The sequence below is a fragment of the Lathamus discolor genome, chromosome 7, assembly GCF_037157495.1.
Source record: "Lathamus discolor isolate bLatDis1 chromosome 7, bLatDis1.hap1, whole genome shotgun sequence".
NCBI lineage: Eukaryota > Metazoa > Chordata > Aves > Psittaciformes > Psittacidae > Lathamus > Lathamus discolor.
Genome location: NC_088890.1, coordinates 5294482 through 5319940, shown reverse-complemented (window position 1 = coordinate 5319940; position 25459 = coordinate 5294482). Strand labels below are relative to the sequence as shown.

The 25459-nt window shown below is 38.2% G+C and overlaps 1 protein-coding gene across 3 annotated transcripts in view; it reads left to right on the top strand.

Moving 5' to 3' along the window:
- PRKCD (protein kinase C delta) overlaps nucleotides 1-25459 on the top strand; it is a 66239-nt gene that overhangs the window by 19979 nt on the left and 20801 nt on the right. For all 3 annotated transcript variants that reach the window (XM_065686966.1, XM_065686964.1, XM_065686965.1), the window contains exons 2-4: nucleotides 17500-17634; nucleotides 21105-21304; nucleotides 23488-23548. In XM_065686966.1, coding sequence (XP_065543038.1) covers nucleotides 17520-17634; nucleotides 21105-21304; nucleotides 23488-23548 — 376 coding nt within the window. In that variant the 5' untranslated portion in view covers nucleotides 17500-17519. The remainder of the gene's footprint in view (nucleotides 1-17499; nucleotides 17635-21104; nucleotides 21305-23487; nucleotides 23549-25459) is intronic.

Below are 25459 nucleotides of genomic sequence, written 5' to 3'. Positions count from 1 at the left end.
AATATAATTAGGGCTTGTGACTTGAACAAGATAAGCAGACTAAAATCTCTGGTATATTATCTCTGATAGTCCAGAGCTCTGTATCTGCTAGTTTGCTGGAGATGGAGAAATCTTACATGTGCTCTCTGTATCCCAAAATCTGGGTCATCAAAATCTGTCCCATGGATGATTAAGACATAGGTGAAAGCCAGCAACAGAAGTAGTAATTTTAAAGTTCCTCACCATCTTTCTCTCCTATCTGCTACCCTTTTTGTTTTCCACCCCTGCTAGATACAGTTGTCATGCAGTTTTCTAAACTGTCTTAAAGCTTTTGGCTTTCGAACATGTTTGAGTCATTTTTTTTATGCATCTACATCTCTCCTTTTTGCTCTGTGGGTTGGCTGTTACTGTCTTCTCTCTGCACACCGTGTGGTCTAAAACATTTATTTCACCTACTAGATACCAAAAAGGAAACAATTTTGATTTGTTAAGGAGCTCTGGTTATCTCTATTAGATGATCTTAAGTCATATTTTGTATTCCATGTACCATTGGCCCTCAGTGTAACAGTTGAGCATTTCTCTCCTGTTAGATGTTTAAACATTATTTATGGAGTGTTTGTAAACTTAGAGGCAAGTGTCTGGGAATGTTTGGTGCGTTCCCATAGAGCTGAGCTGTATTTTGACAGCTGGTTAATGCCACAAAGCCTCCAGCGCTGACTGCTCTCTCATTGCGATTGCTGCACCAGTTAGAGGACATGTGATAGTTGTTCTGGAGACATGGCTCTGATTGACAATCTGGATTTTAAAATATAGGCTCTTTCATGTAACTGTTGTCTGTGGGATTGATTCAGCCCAAGTAATTTTGCTATCATCTCTAAATGGAAGCCATAAATTCAGCTCTTGGTTCCAAATTAAGCTGAGAGTTGGTGTTAAATTCTGTTTTGTGACACTTTGTGTCACCAGTCTTCATAATTAATACACTTTGGCAAGTATATGTATCTTGTTTTATTAGAGCAAGCGAAAGAACAGGGAAGTTAAAGGGTTTCTCAAGGTCATGATGCATACAAGGGCAAAATTGAAAGAAATTTTGTACAGTACAATGCAGCTTGGGACCTTTACTGCTTTTATGGATACTAACCCCTCCTATAGTAGCAGAAGTCATTGCTGCTATGTAATCTAATCTCTCTCCATTCCTGTTTATTCTTGGACTTGAAAATGAGGTTTTGGTTGTTTGTAGTGAGTCCAGCAAATGTTGAACACTGAAAAAATGCTACTTTGATTTCCTGTTTGAGAGATGCTTGCTGAAACTAAGGCGAGCCAAGCATTTGTACCAGGATGTAACACAAGAACCTTAGCTGTGGTGTTCCTCAAAGGAAAAGGTTTAGATAAGGTGTTGTGAAACTTGTATCAAAATCATTCTTCTCGTATGTGTAATGAAATCAATAAAAGAATGAGCATGTTTTAAGTCTTACCTTTTTTCCATTCTGAATTATGACTGTCTCTGGATAGCTTCTATCTGAAGCTGAGTAGGTACTCAAGTCAGTATCTACTCAACTCAGGTAGTTGTTAACATTGGAGACTTTTGCTAAACTGTAGTTTGCTCATGCTGGTTAATACACAGGGAAAATAATGTAAAATAGATTTATCTTTATATTTTAAGTTCTCTTCTTCCTCTTCTGGGCATTCCCATACTGTTTAGCTGGATACATTTAGTGTTATTTATGGTGAAGGTACTGGTAGGAGAAACCTGGTGTTTTGCAGGGTAGCAGTTTTGTAGTATAAATAGGTTTTACTTAACACTGTGTAAGATACAAACTAAGGACTTGCCCGTTAAGGTGATATGCATAACTACATCAAGCCTGGCCTAAAGTCTTCACATTCAAACCTAACATGCAGTTTGTTCATGTGCCCTTCAGCTCTTCAACAGATTGTCCTTTTAGTTGGTTCCAATATCCAGCTACCCGCCAAGCCCATTACCATTACTCTAGGCTTCACAGGGCATTGTTCATATCTTTCTCAGGAAACATTTGGAACCACATTAGTTCCCAACAGTATTATTACAAAGTGCTTTTCCTGGGCTTGCGTTTAAAATCTATTAGAAAAATTGAAGCAGAACCTACAGCTCTTGACTTGGTAGGAAGATTATTTTGTTTTTTTACTTTTGCCATAATCATAAAATCACTTCTATGGTTTTTTCATTCTTTTTTGTTCATTTAATCTGTTGCAGGACCCTTGAAAAGAACAGCTTTTGAAAAAAGTATGTGTTATCTTTGGTTATAATTTTATAAATACATATCTCAAAGCTGAGTAGACAGTCTACAAACAGCTTGAGATGCCCCCTGGAAATAAAGTTTGATTTTGTTTCAGATCTGAAAAAGGGCTTTGGAAGAGGAATCAAACTTACAAAAGTAAGTTACAAAATTACAGAAGTACTTATAATGATGGATTACCTGCCCCTGCAATTTTGAGCTATCCACTTACTCAGCACTCTTAGTCCTTGGTTTATGAGTAAGTGAGGAAGTCGGGAGTTTCCGCAGGATGACTCATATCAAAGAGGGATCATAATACTCTTCTCCCCTGTCTCATCATGGAAGCAAATTAATTAACCTGCATGTGTAATGCATCTTCCCAAAATTACAGAAAGATTGTGGATTCCCTGTGCTGTAGGAGACAGAATGAAAAATTCTGAATCTAATTGCAGTAATGTGTTGCCTCTAAAAGAAGACAGACTTGATGTTAGGAGACTGTATCTGACCAACCTGACACCTTGCTTCAAGTATAATATTGACTCTTGCTGTTGCTTGTTTTTGAAAGAAATAGGAAGACTGACTTGAAAGATGTTAGAGTATAATCCTTAGATATGATGACATCTTTCTACTACTAGACAAGCCTTTCTATATCCATTTGGTCAGCTTCATTTTCTAGTAGGTAGATGGTGATAGTAAATAGGACTGGAGCCATAGAGGTCAGCAGAAGATCAAAAGCATAAACTTTGTTCTTTTGCCACTCTCATGCCAAGATCATAAATGTAATGCTGTGTTGCAGTGAGCTCTGAGTCTGCACAAGTAGCTGGAATAATCATTTCTTTGTATAGATGTTGTAACTTCACTAGGTGATGATGGAGGAACTTTAACTGCACCTTTTAAACTTGGTACTGCAAATTGCTTAGAAAATATCACCATTTTCTGTTTGGAGAGCAGAAGTTAATGTTTCCATTGCATAGTATACTGAAGGTTTATTTTGAATTAAGCAAGAGCCCAAAAATATTTACTGACAAGCAAAACCAAACTGAACAGTGTTTTCTGTAGGCAGAGTTTATTGTACTTGCTTGTTCTAAATTTCAGCATGGTGTTGGGAGTTCTAAACAGTGACTACGGAAACAACTCGTCCCTAGTACTGGTTGAGTCTCTTAAGCTGCTTTTGTATTCGGCAACAGTAGAGATGAATGCTTAAAATGCTTCTACTTTCATTTTTTGTTCAAAGACTCTAAGTAAAATTTCTACTTTTACTGCTCAGATCTACTTTCAAGGTGGGTGAAGAATCTATTTCTTGTAGATTCTTCTCAATACTTATACTGTGCATCATTGCTCCAGAACAGTACTAAAATACTTGGGATATTTGTTACTTCTTGTATTGGAGTCTTTTAGAGGTAACAACCTTGGGAAATCTTAACCAAGTCTGGACTAACTAGGGATTTAAACTCTTGTAACTTCTAATGCTCTGATTTATGTAGTATAATAATGTTTATCTATACTGCACTGAGCCTTTTAGTTAATGTTAAACACTTTGAGAAAGGTCAGTATGCAAATCCAGTTTGCTGTGTGATTAATATAGTGCATTAATGTGAGTCAATAAGAATATAAAAGACTATTTACAATGTCTCTTAATTTGCTTATGCTAGTTGGGTGTCTGTATCTGTCTTCCACTGTAAATGAATGCTATTGATATTCTAAGTACACTTTTGTCCTATAAAGAATGGTAGGGCAGATGCAAACTTTCTTGTTATAGAGCTATCCGCATAATTTTTGTGGGTAATGTCTGAAGCCAGCAACATGGGGTTTATTCTCTCTCTATTTTCCTTTTTCACTGTTCCTCTAGAAAAGGAAATGAAAGCAGCTTGAACAGTCTATCATTCGCTTGAGATTTGTAAGTTGTTACCACATGCAATTTTTTTATACTATAATCCATAATCCAAACAAAACCAGGGATATATCTCTATAAAGCCACTGAGCAAATTCTGCATGACAGTATTTCCTTCAGTAACGTTGGAAACTTTTTCCTCACTTTCACTTAAACGAGTAGATACGAAGTTCAAGTTTGCCTTTTGTCAGGCAGGGAGCTGTTATGGGTATTTGTATATGTTTAGTACTCAAGCTTATATAATTCTTTTAATATATTCAGTAAATATGTATTGAATATAATGACTGCTTTATGCAAATACTTTTCTCATAACTTTTTAAACCAGAATAAAGTAGATCTTCAGTAGAACAAAAAGTGTGGGGAGATAATTATGAAAATTAGTTTTCTTTCTCAGGATATCTTATCTTTGAGCACATGATATATATATATATATTTACATATCTTACCAATAACTAGTGCTCCTCAGTACACTTCTCGGATGAGCGGAGGGCACTGACAGCTGAATGGGGCGTTCTTTTCTCCCTTCACATTTCTTCAGATGAATTTTAAGTGCTGTTTTTTTTATAGCTCTGACATTTTCTGTCAGAAATAGATTTCGTAGCTTTATTTTTAGAGGTGGATTTAGTTTTAGAACAGTTAAGAAAACCCCAGTGCTCCAATTGGAAAACTGCATCTTGGACAAGGAGATACATAATGGGAGCGTAAGAATTATATTTATGAAACTTTTTAATTAAGGCTTTTCATAATACAAGCAAACACATTTTTCAGTATAGCTGTGTTTCAGGTCTCAGTAAGTTTGTGGGTTTTTTTTGGTTTTGTTGTTTTGGTTTTTTGGGGGTTTTTTGGTGGTTTTTTTTTTGGTTTTTTGTTTTTACTTTTTAATAGTCCCGCAGAGGCAGAATGGCGTTGACTATTACAGGCTGGAAATGTAGCTGTCTACAGCTCTTTCCCACAGAGCTGAAATTCATTGGGCCGAAGTTGATTTAACTTCTGTTTACTCAGTACAGGGGACTCTCAAATTATCCTTGATGTGGACTAACTTTGCATAAGAAGTGGGTTACAGGCATCTACTTACCCCTTTTTAGTTGTGTGAATTGCCTCTCAGTCCTGGTCACATAACATGTCTGTGGGTTCGGCAGTAATTGCTAACATGGAAAAAGTAGTATTAGAACAGGATTTATGTACTTCAAGCGCTGTAGTGGAAGCAAATATCCAGACCTGTGGGGGAATGCCAGCATCCTGTGGCCTGCGGAGTGCTGAGTGTTGTAAACCATAAGGCAGAAGGGAGTCTTTTGTGCTAACTTGTGCTGGGGATATGGCTTCTTGTATGCAACAGGAGAACGCCTTGCCAGCAGCCACTACTCACTTGAGCCATGTTGAGTGCAAGACAGAGGATATGGCTATTGCTGCATGGAAGTGAAGGGTATTTCAGAGATACAAAGCACTAGGGTGATGGAATAAGCTGTGATTAGGCAAGCTGCATAGTAAACAGTATGAAAAAGCTGCTTGGCATTCAAGGGAGGAAAGAATCAAGGCAGTGTGGATAGAGCTAATACACAGAGGAAAGATTTGGAGGCAAGACTGGGCAGACCACTAAGGGTAGGTACACTCCAACAAATTACTCCATGTGGAAACAGAATTTCCCACTCAAGGACATGCAGTCTTTCCATGCTGAGAGTTAAGAAAGGAGTCTTCTCTAATTGAAAGTGGGAACATTTCAATTTGGAACTACTAGGAGCATTTTGTTTCCTGTGTGCTGCACTCTCATATTTGCCATCTGTTAGCTGCCTGTCCCTTTTAAAAGTATGATTGCATTGTAAAGATTGGGAAGAGCATTGTACACACAGTGTATGCTACTGCCTTCTGAGCATTGTGGTTTACGGCTGTTGGGTTTTCCTCTTGAGTTTTTCTGTGCCAGTAGCAGCCCTACACCATCCTTTTTAACTTCATGATCTGACAGAAATTACATGTCCTAATGGTCTGCTTCTCAATATAGGATATATAGGATACGATATAGGAGGTACTATTCAGTGATAGCCGTTCATGATCTGCTATCAAAAGATTGCTATAAAAACTAATAAAAAAGCACTTTTATGGCAAAAGAAACATGTACAGCAAAAAGAAGTAAGTGGAAGGTGCAGGGAAAGTAACCAAGACTTTAACTCATCCATTTAGTGATGGAGGAAATGATAGTCCATAATGAGCCAGGAAAGCTTGTCTGTAGGAAAATCATTGAATTGCTTTTGTGGGCTAACAGGGACATGAGAGTACAACTGTAATCAGAGTTTGTGTTCAGTTATTTTTTTGGGTAATCTATAGGTTTCCTGGCAAGTCAGTTGCATATGTCTTCTCTTCTTGAAAGCGTTTTTAAACAAGGAATGAAATTTGTGTCTTATTTATCAGTATGATCATTAGTGACCTAATAAAGTAACAAAACAGATGCTTGAAACAGTCTTGCAGCTGTGTTAAGTGAAGTTCTTGGGTATACAGTGTATATTTCTGTGTGTATTGTTTCACCTCTGCAAAACAAGTATCTCATTTTAAAATGATTCTCCAGTTTTGAGCAAGATGAACACTGGCATGGAAGCTGGGAAAATCCATGACAGACAATACACACCTGATAATTTGATCTGCACTCATCCTCCAGAAAGTTGGAGTCTTTCAAGTAGTAGGAATAGCATTTTGGGAAGGTGGCCAGAGGGTGTTCTTGACAGCAGCGAGTCCATAGGACTTCTTACTCTTTTAAAACCCAGATTAGTTGAGCATGTCCTGCCACAGTTACCTCTACAAATAAGATCCTAGCTCATCTAAAGCTCCAGAGATTTTTGTTTAGGTTTTTCTTTCTTGTTTACTGTGTTGTGTCCCAGACATGTCAATGCTTAAAGGTTTTCTTCCCCGCTAAGTCTTCTAAAATGCTATGGTTTTACTCATTTAGTGGAGAATGATTTAATATGGCTATTAGCAGACACGTATGATAGTGTTTAGATAAAGACTGTGTCTGTGTCATCACAGAGTGCAGAGTTTAGACGTTTAAACCATAAAATTCTGGAAGAGGTGAAAAAATAAAGGTTTGCTGTTAACTTCTTTTCTGGAAGATTAAAAAGGAAGGAATTAAAAATGGTATTAATAGTACATCTCACCCTGAATTCACATTAGAAATTGGATTGTAAACTCTGTGCTACCCCGAAATAACCCAAATCTCTTTTAAGATCTCTTTATGCTTTAATGTAGCTAATAAAATCTTGATTTTAGTGAGCTGTGCCTGTTTCTTCTGTATTTTTGAGAATGACAGATCTACTGTAGAGCTTTAAATGTTCATTTCCTCCAGAAAGTGGTTCAGAGGGGAGGGGACAGTTAAAAATCATTTGTGATTCCATCTGCCTATCTAGTTTTGGACATCTGTGCCTGGACTTTGAAATTACAATAGCAGCAAATGCTTTTAATTACAAATAAATTTCAGTTATGTTTGCTTCTTTCCAGTTTCTCCTTATTGATCCCTGTGACCACCCATTATTTAGCATCATCCTATACGTTCCTCATTGTAACTCAGTTGTGCTTACTTGATCACTTCTTCGCAAAAGTGAGATGCTTTTGCAGGTAGCGATGTATCTATGACTTCACTCTATTTTCAGTTGTTAAACCACAGAAAAAGTCTTGATTAACCTGACTTTTATTGATTATTTGCATTTATTTTGTGGGGTTTGGCCTTTACGTTCTATGTAATTAAGAAAAAAGGGGGGGGAGGTCAGAGTAAAAGGATGATTCCCCCTACCCTGAGCAGCCTTTGAGTACCAGGAAATAGCAAGGAGGAGGGCAGATTCAGCCCATCTTGCTGCCTAGTGTCTGATTGAAATGACTAAGTATGTTTGTGGCCCTCAGGGAAACATGGCTTCTCAAAAAAACAATCAAAACAACTCCAGTAATGCCAGATGCAATGGGGGTAGAACTGGAACTGTTCCTACAGCTCAGTGCACAGTTAATGAGCAAAATGTTTGGTTCATGACTCTTGTGTTCTTTTAACTTAAAAGCCTTGATCAAAATCATGCATTCATGGGTTGAATTGTATTTCCTCTGATGAGGTTATCTGAGCAGCAGATTTTCAGTGTGTATGAATGATGATACAGTTCTCTCAGCTAATGAATATTCTAGCTTTCCAGATACTTGAAGGGTTAGGTCATAGTGCTGGCAGCAGTAAAAGTTTCTTGGAGGCTTGTGCTTTGTGAGAGGCACTTAGACTGCATAATCTGCTGATGTTTTCAAAGTGGAAAGTAAAATCATTCTCTGATTGGAATGGTATAGAAGGTATTTTTTTTTTATTTGTTGAATGCTCAGTTTCTCTACTTCCTTTTTTTGCTCCTTCATTCTTCATATAGACACATTAACCCAGTACATTTGAAATAAGGTACATTTCCTATTTCCTTTTTTTCTTAAACTTTAAGTGACATACTGTCTTTATGGTATTTGGCTATTTCAGTGTTAAGGGGAAAGAGCTTTTCTTCTTCAGTGGAAAGTAGAGCAAAACAAAAAATCCAACCCAAACCAATAAAACTCCCTCCAGTGTTTTGAAGAGAAAGGTGATGTATGCTAGGTTGTAAAAGTCTAGCTGAAATGTTGTCATGTTGTTTTCTGTTCTTTTGAAAATAGTTGTTGGCATTTTGTGTTATTCTCTCTGGGAAATATATCTCAATTTCCAAGAAACATAATAGCACAGACAATAAGAAGCTTTGTGTGCGTAATTCTGTATCTTGAATGCTATACTGAATCCCTAGATAAAAATACTCGGGAAGAGCGAGGTTTGGTGTGCAACTCAGCAAGAGATGGGCTTGGAGTGTAACTCCTCTATTAAAGGATGCTAATGGAGTGTGCCTGAGCATGGATCTGTGCCCACCATGATTTATGGTGATACCTAAACAGATAATGTAAGAAATACTGGCTTTTCTCTGGCTATTTTCCTTTGGTTTGATACTTTTGAAAGCTTTATGAGTAACTCAGCTTTCCTAGTGTACTGGTTGTTGCAAAATGTCTGTAGAATGTCATGCTTCCTTTGGAGAACTCATGTTCACATGATAGACTTGATGTACAGTTTTGCAATTTAGCTGTACTGACTAAATACTGGACGCATTTCTTGAACATCGTTGAGGAAGTGGGAGCTGGGAACTAGTCAGGGGCTCAGGCTTGCAGAAGGCAATCAATGCTCTGTTTAGTGACATAGAACTGGAACTGTTACATAGCTTGGCTCCAGAGTGTTACTCTAGGAAACAAGAGCTGTAGCTTCATCCCTTTCACCTGACAGGTTTTTTCCTCTCACACGGAGGGGATTGTGTTATTTAATTGCAGGAAAAACAAAATGAAATAACCTCTAGTTACTTCTTGTGTCCAAAAAAAAAAAAAAAAAAAAGGAAAAATAAAGCTTCCTAATTAGTCTTAAATCATGCATGCATGATTTAGGCAATATTTTGGACATCTTCCCATTTCGTAATGTGATTTGGTATTGATGAATTGCTTGTTCAGAGAGCATCATAAGGATCTGGCTGGATTAATCCTTCCATGTTGTTGCAGTTACTACTTATCAAATTATATCAGCTTGCACTATCAAAATTGTGAACAAAGCCTTTGGGCTCCAGGCAGTGTTTCTTCTCTTGGATGTTTTTAATGTCTGATGTTTGGGTTTGAAGTTAATGAAGAGGATTCATTTGCACTTTTGTTTCCAGCTTGATTTTAGTAATAGTGAAAGCCAGTGTGCTTACAGCGCTTTCACTTACTGGTTAGTCCTGTGCCTTCAAGGAGGAAGAACAACTCAGGAGTTAAAAAAAAAACCAGAAACCTATTTAAATGGTTATTTCTGATGTACTTCTAAAGAAAAAGCAGCTGACGGTACTTCTCCCCTCTCCCCATCAAGTAGTAGTTGTGGAATATCAAAAAAGCCAACTTTGTTGCTCCAAATGTTCTTTTTCCCTTTCCAAAAAAGACATTCAGTGTAAGATGCTTTTTTTTATCTTGCAGCATATGCTGTGTAACAGCCTGTCCTGCTGTTTGAGTCCAAAATTTCCTCAACTACTGATCTTTTGGTGTAAAACCCAATTTTGTCTTCCTCAACGCACTTGAAACTGCTTTAAGAACAGTCAACTGTTGTTACTGAGCTAATCATATGTTACCATATGCTCAAATAAATTGGGCTGAACGTCTTCCACAAAACTCACAAAATTGGATCTGCTCTAGCTCTTGCTTGCCTGCTATCTGCATTCCCTTCAAGCTTCTCTGAGCTTTCACTGCCGAGACTGAAAGAGTTGGCCTCTTCAGAAGAAGGTTTCTGATGCTCATATTCTGAAAAGTTTCTCATCATAACGATAGGGAAAACATCAGGCCTTTTTTTGGCCTTGAGACTGTTGGGAAAATACCAACAATTTATACTGCAGCTATAAATTCAGGCAGTTTGGGAGCTGCTAAGCGTGCAGAGAAGGTGTGGAAACTTGGAAATACCCAAGCTTCTGCCTGAGTGGGATGAAAACAAGGCACATCTCTTGCTACATGGCTTATCTATATGGATTGTCTCCAAACTCTTGCAACACAAACAGCGACATGTTTTATTATGTCATTGTTTCTGTTTCTAGCGTTGTCCTAGCCCAACGAAAGCAGAAGTATCTGAAAGAAAATACTGGGGAAGAAGAAGAAAATGGTAACTGTTTTTTCCAAGCTAGATTTGTAGGACTCCTAAAACTGCTCTACATGTGCTACTTAAAAAAAGAAAAAGTAATCTCCAAAACTTGCATCTTTCACACTAGAATTTGGTGAATATGATTGGCATTTTGAAATTATGAACCAGAAAAAAATTTCATTTGACAATAAATTTAACAGCAAGTAAACTGAATTGTGGTGTTAAATTTCTTGTCATCTTTTCTCAATTTTGTAGTCCTGTTGTATAATTATTTCAAAACCGTTTATGAAGATACACAGATTTAGAAATGGTACTGCAGAAATTGTAGGTAATTGGGCTGTTGAGCTGTTTTAAGGATGCTCTTTTCATGTTTGACTTTGTGAGGATAACTGCACTTTGTCAGATATTACCTAATGGATATATTTTGCTTTCATAAGTGCATAGTGCCACAGTTCTAATTTTAAATTTTATTTTGTTTGTAAAATCTTCTCCATAGGAAAGTTATCAAAATAGTTGCTGAAAAGTTTTATGTTCCTAATTACCATTTTTTGATTCCATAAAGAGAGAAAACAAATAACTGGAATAATTTAGACCATTCATAGGAGATGGTGGTGTGGTGTAGACCCAGCTGTAACTCAACACCACATAGCTGCTCACACCCCTCCTTGCCCTCCCCAGGGAAGGATGGGGAGTAGAATCAAAAGAACATAAACCCCACTGGCTGAGATAAGAACAGTGTAAAGTACAATATAATACTACTATTACTACTACTACTAATAATAATAAGGGAAATAACAAGGGGGAAAGGAAAAACAACAATAAACACAAGTGATGCACAGTACGATTGCTCACCACTCACTGACCAATACCTAGCCTGACCTGAGCAGCAATTGGTCCCTCCCAGGTAAATCCCCCAGTTTCTGTACTGGGCATGATGTGCTGTGGTATGGAATACCCCTTTGGCTAATTTGGGTAAGGTGTCCTGTCTCTTCTCCCTTCAGGCTTGTTGTGCCCCTCCTCACTGGCAGAGAGCATGAGACTGGAAAATCCTTGATCAGAGCAAACATTACTTAACACACCAATATTTTAGTTGTTGCTGTCAGCAGTGTTCTCAGACTCAAGCAGAAATACAGCACTGCACCAGCTACTGGGAAGGAAAAAATACAACTTACAGCTGGAACCAGGACAGATGGTTACATTTTAATGGCTACGCCTAAATAAAACCAAGAGCAATGCTGATGCACAGGCATCAGAATTACCTTTTTCCTGCAGGGACCTACATGCAAAGTGTGAGCTTAGCCCTATTTTTTGGAGCACACATTTCAAACCCTCCATGGATTTTAAGCTTTCAATGCAGCACCTGCAGATAATGTTTTTTGCCGTCTCTGGCAGCTATGAGCATTCATCATTGTGATGTATAGTAATTTGGTATTGGTTATAAGTATGTTTTTTAGGCTTTAGTTGGGTAGCAGTTGTGCAATAGTTGATAGTGCTTAGGGAAGGCCAATTGATAAAATATGCTGCAGTGCATCTTCTTGCCAAGGTTGATAACAGCAAATATAAAAAACTTCTTTTAAACTGACTTCATTTTTAGACTGTCTTCTTGCAGAGCATCAAATAGAGGGAAGGGCTTGCAACAGAACCTGCTAAAATTCTCTGTAGACTAATCATTACTTTGGTTCAGCGAATTGTCCTACAACATAGGTATTGTTTCTTCTCTCTTGCATTGTTTCTTCTGTCTCTCAATCATAAGCTGAACAAATAGCTGTGAAGGGAGATCTTTGAGAACCATAGTCAACCTGTCTGCTTTGTGTGAGTTTCTTCTGTAATGGAAGCATAAAGCAGCATACATGGGAACAATAAAAACACAATGTGCACATTTTAATGGTGTGCAGAGGTGAAGGATGCTAATCACACCCTTAGCATCTCTACTTGCAGGCTTTCTTGTACTGTTGCCATGAAAGTAGCACTATCACCTTTGTAGGCCATACACAAAGAAGGAGGTCATTGTTCATGCTTTTGAAAATGCCATGGGGGCAATTGTTGCTATCTTTCTTGAACATCTTGTCCACTGCCAGAATGGAGGACAGGAAACTGTAAAAAAAGGGTACCTGCAAGTTAGAAATAATCTATATTTTTGCAACTTAAAGAGAAAAGTTACTGCTGTATCTTTTCAGAGAAGCACAACAACTGATCAACAATGCATGATTCTGGCTGCCAGAGCTGGTGTTCCTCAAAGCATCTGTGTGGTCTTGGAAGTGGCTCAGCAAGGAGCTAAGCAGAAAGTGGTCATCTCATGCCATCCAGAGCATTTCTGTGAGGCAGCATGGAAAAGCCATGACCTGCATGTGCAGCTTTATGTTCATTTGCAAAATGTTTTACAGACTGCTATGAAGGAAATCAGAGGCTTCAGTCAGCAGGCAGGGGTTTCTCATTTGTGTTTCTCTTAGGGATATAGGCCCATATGAGTGACGGAACAGTCTGTGCTCTGTTTGGGCCCATTAATTTTTAAGTCTTTTCAGTGCTCTGTTGTTGGCCAGTGTCAACGTTTCCTCCAGATGATCCACTGCTTTGATGTTATTTCTCTGCTTTGCGTAAAAGTCACAACCATGTCTTTGTTTCTGGATTGTGTTAGAGGTGGCTTGTCCTCACTGTTTGTGACAAGGCAGAATTGCAGCAACAAAACAGCCCTGACAAGTAGTGCCTCCAGTTGCAGTATGAGTTCCTGATGGCTGCTGTGCACTGTTGGAAGGAGAGAAATTACAGATTTATCCCTTCTATCTGTGTGGAGAAGATTTTTAATCTAATGCGAATTTTGTGCTAGCAAATCTTGATAAAATACTCCTTGAAATATTTAAGATTTTTATTTATTTTGAAGTTTTCTTTAAACCCGCATGTTACAAACACATCCATGTGAAAATTGAATATTTGTTCTACCAGCAGATGTTGACATTGACAATGTGAAGTTGCTTCAATTCCTCACCCCTCTTCTGTGCACACTATAGTTGGTAGTAATACAGTTGATTTTCTTTCCATATCAAACAGTCAAAAGGTCTCAATCTTAAAGCTTCACAGAAATTAGTATGGATTTTGCAGAATCTGCCCTGGATAACACAGAGCATGGTTTTAGCTTGCAACAGGGCAGATCAGGGATCCTTGGCTAAACAAAAGAGCTGGACAGCATCTGATGGTGGATTCTGAATCAGCATGGCCATCACCATGTACTTCATACAGAATAATGTTACTAGAGGTTTTTTTACCCTTGCACATGACTTTGAAACTGTTTGAGATATTGAACCTGTCATTTAGACTTGCAGTATTTTGGGAGTTCACATCTCAGTTTTTCCACCATTTGGTTTGGATAAAATCATACCCTCAGGGAAAACAGTTTGGCTTTAATGCTTCATAGCAGCAGTACAGATTGTGTGAGTAGATTGTAAAATCTCCCTCAATTCATAGCTGGTGTTTTATAGCAGTTTCAGTTCTTGACAGATACAACTTTTAAAACAAGAATCAGTGCTTGTTCTATCACTTCTGAAATAGACTAAAAAGGAGTTCTTGTCTAAAATGCAGCAAGCAAAGCATATGTATTGCTTTCAGTGTTTTTGCTTTTCAAATGAGACAACTTTGGACGAGTGTATTCAGCAGGAATTTTGAGAAACTTTTTTGAATTACAATTAATATATTTCATCAGTTTCATTGGCAAAAATAGTTTCTGTGGGGTATGTTTTTATTTATAGTACAGCTGGTACTTGTCAACTATCTCACTGTGTATCTTAGCATAGACAAGGACTGGAAAATGTGTCTGAGAGGTAAATCCAAGCCCTCCTTTCTCAATTAACCTCCCTGCATCACAGTATGGTATGTAGTATATACTGAGATTTTGCATGAAGTAATTTAAAACCTGTACTTCTGTGAAAAAAGCATAATGTATATGGGTAGAGAAAGTTGGCAAGAACAGGCAGTTTGTTATATGAAAGTAAGCTCTTGAGTTTGTTGCAGGTTTTTTAAGCTATTGTGAAATAGAAAAGCAGTAAGTTGCCTTCAGTTTTTCACAATGACTTTGGACTAAATGCGTTTGAACATCATCAGAAATTCTGGGATATTGGTGTTTTCTCCTGACTGCTAAATTGCTTGTGTGTAGCATTTCTAAGTGAGTATTTGAGATCACACTGAAGCCAAGTACTATGAAACTAAAACAACCAGATCCAGAACAAAGAAGGAGAGCTGAAATTGTGGCTGTTGCATGTATTTGGCCATTAGAAATCAGCAATATTGTGGGATTATTTAAAATGCGTATGCACTATACCTATTTCTATGGTATCTGTTAATCTGGGGTTAAAGAAGTAAATGTCAAAGCCTTCTGTTTCAGGACTAACACTCGCTTGAGTCATATGGTCTGAGTGAAATCAGTGCAATTGTTAGTTTTGTCTGTACTTTCCAATTTTTCATTAGTGTAGTCCCAAACTTTACTGGAAATTGTGACTTTTAGCTAGGCTGTCCCTTCCAGCCAGAATTATCCTGCTGTCCTGTGATTCTGTCAAACAAACTTTCCAGTGGGAGCTACATGCTGACCTACACAGCTTGTTTCTACCTGTGGCCTGATTGGGTCTTAAAGCTGTTTCTCCAGAGGTGAAAGATGAACATCCATATTGAGTAGTAACCATGTGTGATCTGGTGTTGGCAAGTCATGTAACTGGTCACTTGAGGGTAGTTCCAAACATATTGAGCACAAGGTCTCTTGAGCAGCAAAAATATGTTCCTCATTAAAACTTTTGATGAGCACTGTGTTTACATTGCATTTGTAAAAGTGAGGTATCAGATGGTATGTGTTAATCTTCGCAAAAGCTGTCTATTTTTCCTTCTTTGTGAGGTCATCTCAGTCTCCATTCTCATCAAATGGTGCTCCAAGCTGCAATAACCGCTGGATTAGTGTGGGAGGATTGTTAACTTTATTGTGAGTCTGGATGACCATCTGCATGAATATGAATTATAGTCATGGCTTTTAGTGGGGTAAGCAGTGGTGCCAAGTAATCCAATTTCTAAGTTTGTCTTGCTCTACAGAAGAGAAGATAGAGAAACAGACAGTTAATAAAAACTAGCTAAATAAATGTTGGATTCACAAATTTCTTCCATTTATTGAGAATGGTCTCCGCATAGGGAGATTGCGTGATGCAAAATGATGGTATCGGATGTTGTATGCTTTCCTGCTGCAAAGACTCTGATTTCACAGTCTTTTATCTAAATGACTGCTCTGGGCCTCACGAGATACAAGAGGAATGTTAATTGCTTCTCAGGTCAATGTCTTTACACTAAAAAATGCAAGCATGTGCAGGATTACTTGAGATGTTCTTCCTAGTGCTGCTTGACCGAGCTGGCTAACACTCTACAGTCAAAAGGCCAGCTCAGCCCAGTTTCAGTTTATGGTTGTTTTTTTTCATAATCTCTTCCTGTTACCATGTTAACTCTTTTCTTCTAGTCCCTACTTCTCTGTATCCCTCATCTCCTTACTGCAGTAGTATTCCCTTGCTATCAAATGTCTGTTTTCTCTTACGTTTTGAATAAGCATTTTGAATTCACAAAGCAATGTTGACATTCAAGCTTCAGGGCTAACTCCCTGGTGGAAGGTGCCTGGAATTGTAAACTGAAATCTGCTCTAAGTTCAAGAGCAGTTAAGAATGAGGGAAGACTGTAGTGAAAGACCGGTTTGTTGACTTAGAAATTACAGGTGGTTTGGATTCTTGCAATTCCTGACAGTTTAAACCAGGTGACATGGTAGTGCTGGAGGTTTTTTCTACCTCTCCCTCTTCCCTTTGCCTGTATTTGCAGGTGTAGAGGCTTACGGTTTGAGTCACTAGCTCTGTGATGCTTCCTAGGAGTAGTACATTGCACCTGAAAGCAGTGCTTGAATAGAAGTATTACTGAGGTTGTGAATGTCAATAAACTTACATAACTCATATAAATTGCAATTACTTGGTCATGCTTAAGGATACATTACCCTTACTGCACATCTGGTAGTGGTTTTTTGCTGCACTGTATGGAGTGTACAGAAACTGTATGGTGGTTCAGTAGTTTCTCAGATAATCTTTATAAATTAATTTAAGGGGTTCTTTTTATCATTCGATTGTCCACTGAGGTGCCTAGAACTCTGGGAATTTTTGAGGCTCTGTAGGAATTAAAAAAGGAAATTATGTTTACCTAAAGAGCAACAAAATAATGTGAGTTTTAGATGGTTAATTTTGCTTTTAGTTCTCCCTCCTTGCATTGTGAGAAATGCTGAGAAAGGAGTATCTGAAACAGCCAACACTCTTCTCTCTCTTTTCTCCCCAGCTCACCCTTCGTTCCAGGTGTAAGGGAAAAAATGTTATTAAAAAAACTATTCTTATTTTATAAGAATGCTTAATATTTGTGTTAATGAAAATGGTCTCTGTGTTTGAAAACTGAGCAAGCGCTATGTCAAAAACATAACTGTTAACTTACTTCTAACAGGATATGGTTAAAAGGGTGTCTTAAACTAAGTCTTTGGCTGTACATGTTAATGTTTTTTTTTCAGTGCATGCCAGTTTTACTTCAGACTCATGGTCTCAAAGCCACATTCAAGATTTGCAGACTTTAGAGTATTGATTCTATCAGTTATGATGGCTGCAGAGAAATGTCTCACTTTCTTACAAGTCTCAGAGCAGGTCTTTCATGCTATGGTTTTTTATTTACTTCTTTCCACTTAGGTTGTGTATCACTGTGAGCAATGGCCCCCTTCTTACGGATATCTTTCAACTCATTCGAGCTGGGACCTATGCAGAATTATGGGGAACAACTACAGCCTTTCTGTGCTATCAAGATGAAGGAAGCATTGACTACAGGTGAGGCTACTAACGGTGATGCTTTTCTGAATGTAAGTTTTTGAGAAATACTGTAGTCCTTCTTAGTCTGTCAATGCTAGTGCATCCTCTTGTTCAAGACTGTGCTTGCAAAAGGTTTTCAGGGTAGAGAATGGTGTAGACGGATACCATAGAGAAGGATCTGAACTACAGCAGGTGTGAGAGAACCATCCTCAAGCACAGGTTAGTAAATGATCTTTCTTGACTTGGAGGATAGATAATGAGAAGTATAGTTTGGTTTTGTAGTGACTGAGACATTTTGGCAGAATTATTTGCTTGGAATGACTTGCACCCAAGGTCTCGTTAGCACCTCCATGTTCAGCAGGCCCTTGGTCTTCAAAGACTGCTTCTTTACAGGAACTGGTCTAAAGGTTTCTAATATTTTGTGACATTTAGCTAGAATGCAGGTCTGTAGCCAAACAGGATGAGAGGGAGTTGCTGTACCGGGTTAGACTGCAGCCATCTAATCCTTCATTGTGGCTCTAGGGCTTCTGAAAACATCAAAGAATGCAGAAAAGGGTGAATTTTCTTCTTCCTTGCAACACAGTTGGGCTTTCCCCTTCTTGCTGAGGTAAAAGCTGCATTTAGACTTAAAACACAAGGTGTGGTGTCCCTTCCAGAAAATATCATCAAGCAAATGTGTTAAGCTCCAAAGAAGCAGTTTCCTAGTCTGTTGGGAGAACATCTGAAGAAATGGTGTTGAAAGTATTGGAGCTGCCAGAATGTGTGAAGAGGTGGAAGTAGTCTAAATAAATCCACTTCCCTCCATCCCCCCCAGCTGTCTGCTTTTGAAAAGTAGAATTGTCCCAATGTTTCTTCTCTCTGCTCGCATGTGTCTTTGAAGTACTAAAAAATAGGGGAGGATAGTGCAGCGAACCTTGGATCAGTGACTGGTTTGGGTAATCAGGAAAAGAAACTGATGCTCCTGTTATTCCAGATCTTGCCAAACTGATAACTTTTTCTTGGATTTGCATGCTGAAACATGATAAGGAAGAGCTTACTCTATAGGAAGAAGAAAATAATTTGCCTGATGATTAGGCATTAAGCCAATTTAAAAATATGTAAAATGTTTGGAAGCCTGTAGTGTTAGCAGAAAAAGAAAGGAGGGGTAAGAACAGTGTTCTTAAAGGCTGTTCTTTGCTGTCACTTTGCAGGCAGGCAGTACGATCCATGACAATCTTGATTTTAATGATTTGTAATTATTGATCTTAATTTCAAAAGCAGCGTGGTCAGTCTGGAAGTCATTGCCAGTAATTCAAATGACTACTTTAAGTCTTCTGTGGGGTAAAAATGTATATAGTAACTGATCAAAGCAGGTATTAATTGGGACATGGGAATAGGGAGAGTCCTGTGAAATAGTTCTTTTGCCCTGTAAGAATCCTGCAAAGAGTATTACCAACTCTTCTATAAACTGCTGCTGTTTCTGCAAACGTTTAATTATTATCAGAGATTCTGCAGCTCGGAATGCAATTTCTCATATTCCCAAGGATGCCTCCTGAAGTGTGTCTTTCTGATGAAAAAGATTTTTTGGCTTTAGCAAGCCAAAAAGTAGGCTAGTGTAAAAGCTTTGTTCTACAGATAGTCTGCTTTTAATCTCCCCTCACCTTTGTTGTCCATCCTAATAATCTCTAAATTCCCTTTTGTTTGAGCTTTCCTTATATATTTTCACTGTAATGTTTCCAAATTTTGCTGTAGTTAAATATACCACATACAGGGCTCTGGCAACAGGTTTGCACTGCTAAGGATTTGAGTTTTCCTGTCTGCAGAGTTCCCCAAATTCAAGATCATAGAATCATAGAATAATTAGGGTTGGGAAGGACCTCAAGATCATCTAGTTCCAGCCCCCCTGCCATGGACATGGACACCTCACACTAAACCATCCCACACAAGGCTTCATCCAACCTGGCCTTGAACAGCGCCAAGGATGGAGCACTCACAACTTCCCTGGGCAACCCATTCCAGTGCTTCACCACCCTAACAGGAAAGAATTTCTTCCTTACATCCAATCTAAACTTCCCTGTTTAAGTTTGAACCCATTACCCCTTGTCCTATCACTACAGTCCCTCGTGAAGAGTCCCATCCTTCATTTTTGACCACTTGTGCTAAAGCTTTTGACTGCGGAGGAAAGCTCAAGTTTGCTTCGAAATGGAGGGAGGTCCTCAGGTGGCTGTTTCTGGGCATTTCTGAGCATTTCAGTATGGCCTTTGGCAGCAGGCTTAGGTCTGCTTGTCATAGAAGTAATCATTCAGATAGGGTATGATTTTCATTCAGAGCTAGAGAGGCACTTAGAAAGCACTTTTGTTGCAGTAAACGATCATGATAAATAGCAGAAATTGTGAGGAATGTAGAAGATTATGTTCGGTTACCTGAGCACAAATGGGAATAAATGGCTCAGCAGCCAATAGCAGAGGAAAAGTGGGGAAGTGGCATTGTGTGCCAGAGTTCCAGTGAAGAGCTGGATGTGGGTGCTTAGGAGGCAGTATCATTTTGGATGTGTTGATGGAATTATTAAGAGAGCCAGATCTAGAAATATGCTAAAACTTGTTCTCACAGTTGTTTTCTGTGCCTGAGGTAAGGACAGGAAGAAATCAGCTTAACTGATAGCAAGAGAGACTGAAGCTGTGTATTAGAATTATAAAACACCAGGTTGGAAGGCATCTAAAGGATCATCTGGTCCAATCCTTTGGCAAAAAGTTGGAAAATCCACCTAGTAAGAATAGTGAAACACTGTAAAACTCTGAAGGAAGGAGTCTGCAGAGATGCTTTTATGGAAGGCTGGATAAATGTTTAAAAAGAGGAAAAAAAGTTTATTTGAGGTCACTTTAGCTTTTTCCTTACTTAACTAGACAAGGTCTGCAGTTGCAGAAGAGGACAGACAAGGCATCATAATATCCTTTAAAAATGATATTAAGTAGTCGTGGCAGAGGAGGAGTACAGCGCTAAGGGAAGTGACTTACAAACAGAAGTGAAATGTTGGGATAACTTGGAAGTAGATTAATGAAATGCGGAACCTTTAATCTCACAGTCACTGGTTTCAATTTAAACTGGATCAGTGGAAGCCGTATCTTAATTTATCTTGTAGTAGTAGCTATCCACTATGATCAGGGAACATGTCATGGAGATCTATACCAGAAAGGAGCTATGCAAATATGCCCTGTCAAGTTGACTGACTAAACCAGCTTCTGAATCCAGAATGCGATTTGTTGTCCCTCTTGGTCTCTCTGGCTGCATGTTAACACCTTCACTGCCTCTGTGTGCCTTGTTCATCAGGGTGAGCTTTGCTTCCTATGAATGTCTGAACTGGAAAGTTTAACTTTGATCCAACCACGGTACGAGATGTGTAATAAGTCTGCTTTGGGTTACAGTACAAGCATTCTTTTTTATTTTATCCTGTTATGCACTAAACCTACATTATTTGATTTTACAGTTTCTGTCCTTTTTGTGGCTTTCAGAGAGAGGAAAAACTCTAGTTCAGAAGAAACCTACCATGTATCCAGAGTGGAAATCAACTTTTGACGCCCACATATATGAAGGACGGGTGATTCAGATTGTTCTCATGAAAGCAGCAGAAGAGCCATTATCTGAAGTGACTGTAGGTGTGTCAGTCTTGGCAGAGCGGTGCAAAAAAGGCAACGGCAAAGCAGAATTCTGGGTAAGGAAGAAGATTAATTCCTTAAACCCTCTGACCTGGTTCAGCATTTCAAGCTGAATGGGTGCCTTATGCCTTTGAAAGTTTAATTGTTCAATCCCTTTAGCATGTGTGGCAGGGCTTGTAAGACAATTATTTTAGCAGCATTTCTAAAGCAGATAATGTACAGTCAAACTTCAAGAAATTGACAGTAAAATCCATGGCATTAGTAGCTGAAAAAATGGCACATATTGCGTTGAGTGCCTGTTTTGTGAAGCTTAGTAGTTTTTTATAGCAAATAGCAGATATTTAAATTGGATTTGATCATTGCAATTCATCTAGAGAATAAGGTGAAGCTTATCCTAAGACATTTCCCCTTATTATTTCTTTTTTTTTCCCCAATAAATTTTAGTTGGCTTGATGGTGCTGTAATGGGGATATTTCAATATCCCCATTTTTGTTACCCTGGAATCTTTTCTTGCTCCTGTGTCCCAATTGTTTGTATGTGAAGTCAAAGGGTATTTCATCTTGCAGAGTGTCATTTGCCCCTGTATCATACTGAGTACAGTTCTGAATATGGATCTCATAAGTGTAACAGGGGAGGTAAAGTTGGGGTTTAATGTAGTTTTAAATTTAGAAATACATTTACTTTAAATGTCAGTAGTTATTATTCATTGTTGAACTATATAAACAATATTTTCTGTTTTGCTCATCTAAAAAGAGGGGAAAATGAGAGGCAGGGGAGGATCAAACCCCTGAGCCCAAAAATGAAGAGTTGCTGAGCATGTTATTTCATTCATTTAGCTACTTTGTTGTAAATGATTTTTAATTAATTAAGGGTTTAATTATGTAATCTTTATAAAATTCTATTTTCTAGCTTTCAACTTTCAGATTCAACTGAAGTTGCTGAGACCCTGGTCCAACAAAAAGGGTTGTGAGAATGTGAACAGGCATTATTGTCTCAGAAAACTCTATAACATCTTGAAGCAACCCTAATTAGTGTCCTGAATGTTCAACATTTCTCTATTGTATGCAAAAATAAGACTCAGTGATTTGGGTGAGAGCTGTCTAGCTAGATGGATAGATGCTATAAGTGGTCTTGCCCCTTGTCCAGCTGCACATAAAGCTGCACTCCAGACAGCTTGCCCAGAAACTGTCTATTTGCTAATACAGGAACTGCCCATCTCTGTCTTTGAAGTACAGTTAGTGCTAAGGACATGAGAGCCAGTCTCCTGAAAATCTCACACATAGTCCTGCATTCAAAGCCTTATGGGCTGCAGTTTTGCTGAACTTGCTCAGAACAGGAACCCTACAAAAGACCTTGTTATTGGGTGGGCTAAAGCAGGATAAGCAGGTAGTAACAGTTCCTGCTTAGTTATGTCCTAGTATCTGTTTTGGTTTTAGTGGTCAGTTTTAGCCAATTTAGTGGTCTGAAATTCTCTGCTTATTGTCTGTAGAACAGGTACCGTGTAGACATCATCAGTGTTACTTCCTCTGTTACAACCTCAGTCATGACTTGGACAGACCATTACGCCCAGCAAAGAGATATTAGTTTATTTAACATAGTCTGTCTGTAAGGTCATTTTTGTGTCTGAAGAGACAGCCTGTCAATAGTAGCTGTAACTGAGGTCTTTGCCTTCAGTAAGCTTTGTTGGACAAATGTGTTCTGTCACACATTGTCTTAAAGATATCCCAGTAGGATAATGGGATTTGTGGGGATATTCATGTGTATCTGGGGATATTCATGCTATTACCTGTGTATCTGATGTAACTTTGGGCTTGGGTTGGTGGGGTTTTTTTGATTCCTAAGTTGTATTTACTGTACACCCAGGGATAATTTGTGCTGAAGTGAAGACTGAATCAGACTCTTCCATGCTTAGTAGCTTCTTACACTTTATGAAGGCAGTGCAAATTGAGCTTATTAACAGTAAAAGCAGAAGCCAACAAACTTCTTTGCAGAAATGTGAAAGGACATGCAAAAACAATGTGAACTTCAACTGCGCTGAACTTTTGGGTAGACATCAAAGCAGTGCAGCTCACTAGGAAAAGCAATAGAATAAAAGCCCGATTCAGCTGCAGAAATGAGATATGGAAGAGGGTGGTAATAATAGTTATTGAACATTATTCTTTGATTCCCTGGAAAGAACTGATTAAGTTCTTGAGAGTTTCAACCCCTTACTTCACTTTTGGTATCTTTCTTTCCATAGCTTGACCTACAACCTCAGGGGAAGGTGCTGATGGCCGTGCAATATTTTTTGGAAGATGCAGGTAATGCCAACTGTTTATTTCCTGTCAGTTACATAAAAATGAAACTTTTCTTTTTCACATTCCTTTTGTAGAACACAGGATGGAGCTCATAAAAAAAAAATTACCTGTTGTACTGAGTAGAATTTTTTAATTTTATTAATTTGCTTTGTAGGTTTTCTTTGTTATGTGGCTTCGTGGCTGCACTAGTTGATTTATAAAGGCCTTTGTGCTTTGTATTGCTGTTGCATTTAGCTGCTTTTAGGTCCTTAATATGTCTGTCCTCACATTTTGACGTGATAGAAAAAGTGTTGGTTCCTTTTTAGGTGCAAAGGAGTCAAATTTCTTGTTCTATTGTACATGGGAAGCTTTTTTTTGTTTGTGGATTGGAGAAGTTGAGTCTGAGTTTTTCTGGGACTCAAATGTCACTCACTAATCATGGAAACTGATTGGAGCAATGAGTGAATGGTTAAGTGTTAAAATGCAAATCTAGTCAATGTTCTGCCATATCAGTTTAAAATGTGAGCAACCTCTGTATGTCAGAAATCTACTGAATATTTGGAAAACATATTAGGAAGTAAGAGAAGATGGTTGATTATAAGAGGAGAAGCTTTAAGTACAATAAAACCAAATATTTTGGCAGGGATTTGTGTATCTGTGGAATCCTTCCCTAAGGGAAATGATGTAAATCTCACAACTTGGTTAGCTAGTGGTTAAAACTTTCCCGTACCAGAAGTCATGAAACCATTATTACTTGACAATTGAACTGGTCTGCTATATTAGCCTATTGGTCTTACACAGTTTACCACCACTATGTGTTTGTAAGTAATGAGTAGAAAGAGGAAGTAGTAAGTTTTAACGTATTGATGGTGTGGGTTTCCTTTTCCCACAGAAGTATACAGGGAACATAGTTCTGCACTCATAGAACAAGATAATTGTGAAATCACCGTACGTTCTTATACCTATGTGCAGTCTGTGTAGCGGTTACTGGAAAAGCTCCTAAAGATAGGATGTGACATGCAGTAGGTGATAATCAGAGTTGACATTTTATATTTGTAATGGCAAACACTCATTATTTTGCTCTCACACTCATTATTTTGCTCTCCTTTATGAAAAGTTAACTCTTTCAGCCAAAATTTCAAAACCTTGTGTGAGTGAAGAGCCTGTAAGAACGTTTCTCTGAAGGTCAGCAGCTGTTTATGCTCTGTTTATTCTGGTTTGCATTCCAGGTGTTGCAAGCCACTTTATTAGAAAATCTTCATCTTGGTCTTTGTCACGGTTTTCCTGTGCAAGGCAGTTTCGTGGGGCAGTGGTTTTAGAAGAATCTTATTTATTTAATGAGACATACAGAAATCCATTTGTCCAGGCAATGTAAAAGTTTCTCAACCAAAACTGTACTAAACCAGCTTCAGTATTCTCAGTTGCTTATTTGATGAGGCTGGAGCGTACTTCCCTCTCTCCACACATAAGTGAGGAATGGTAGAGATGACTTAAGTGAAAACCAGCAACGATTTGCTATTAGTAGAAGGGTAATACACATGTCCCGTAAGTACTAAAATAATTGTACTTAGTTGTTAATTGAAATACTTTAAAAACATATATAATGTTCTTGCAGTTCTTTTCAGTGTCTTTATTAGGGATTGCAGATTATTATTTAGGCAGTGGATGAAGCCTAAATACCAAACAGATCATTAAATCATGCAATCATACTTTAATTGGCAAGTTAAGTATCAAGTGTTACGTGCTTGTTAGACCTTCTATTTTGCAACAACTTCCTATTTACCTTCTGCTTTATAGAAAATGAGTCACTGATACCTTTTTGGTAACTGAACCACAGAGTCAGTGGTAACTCCTTTTCAAGACATCTATACATGTACATGTTGTGAAGGAAAGTCACTCAATCAGATGTTTACAGAGGTCACACCAAATGTCAGT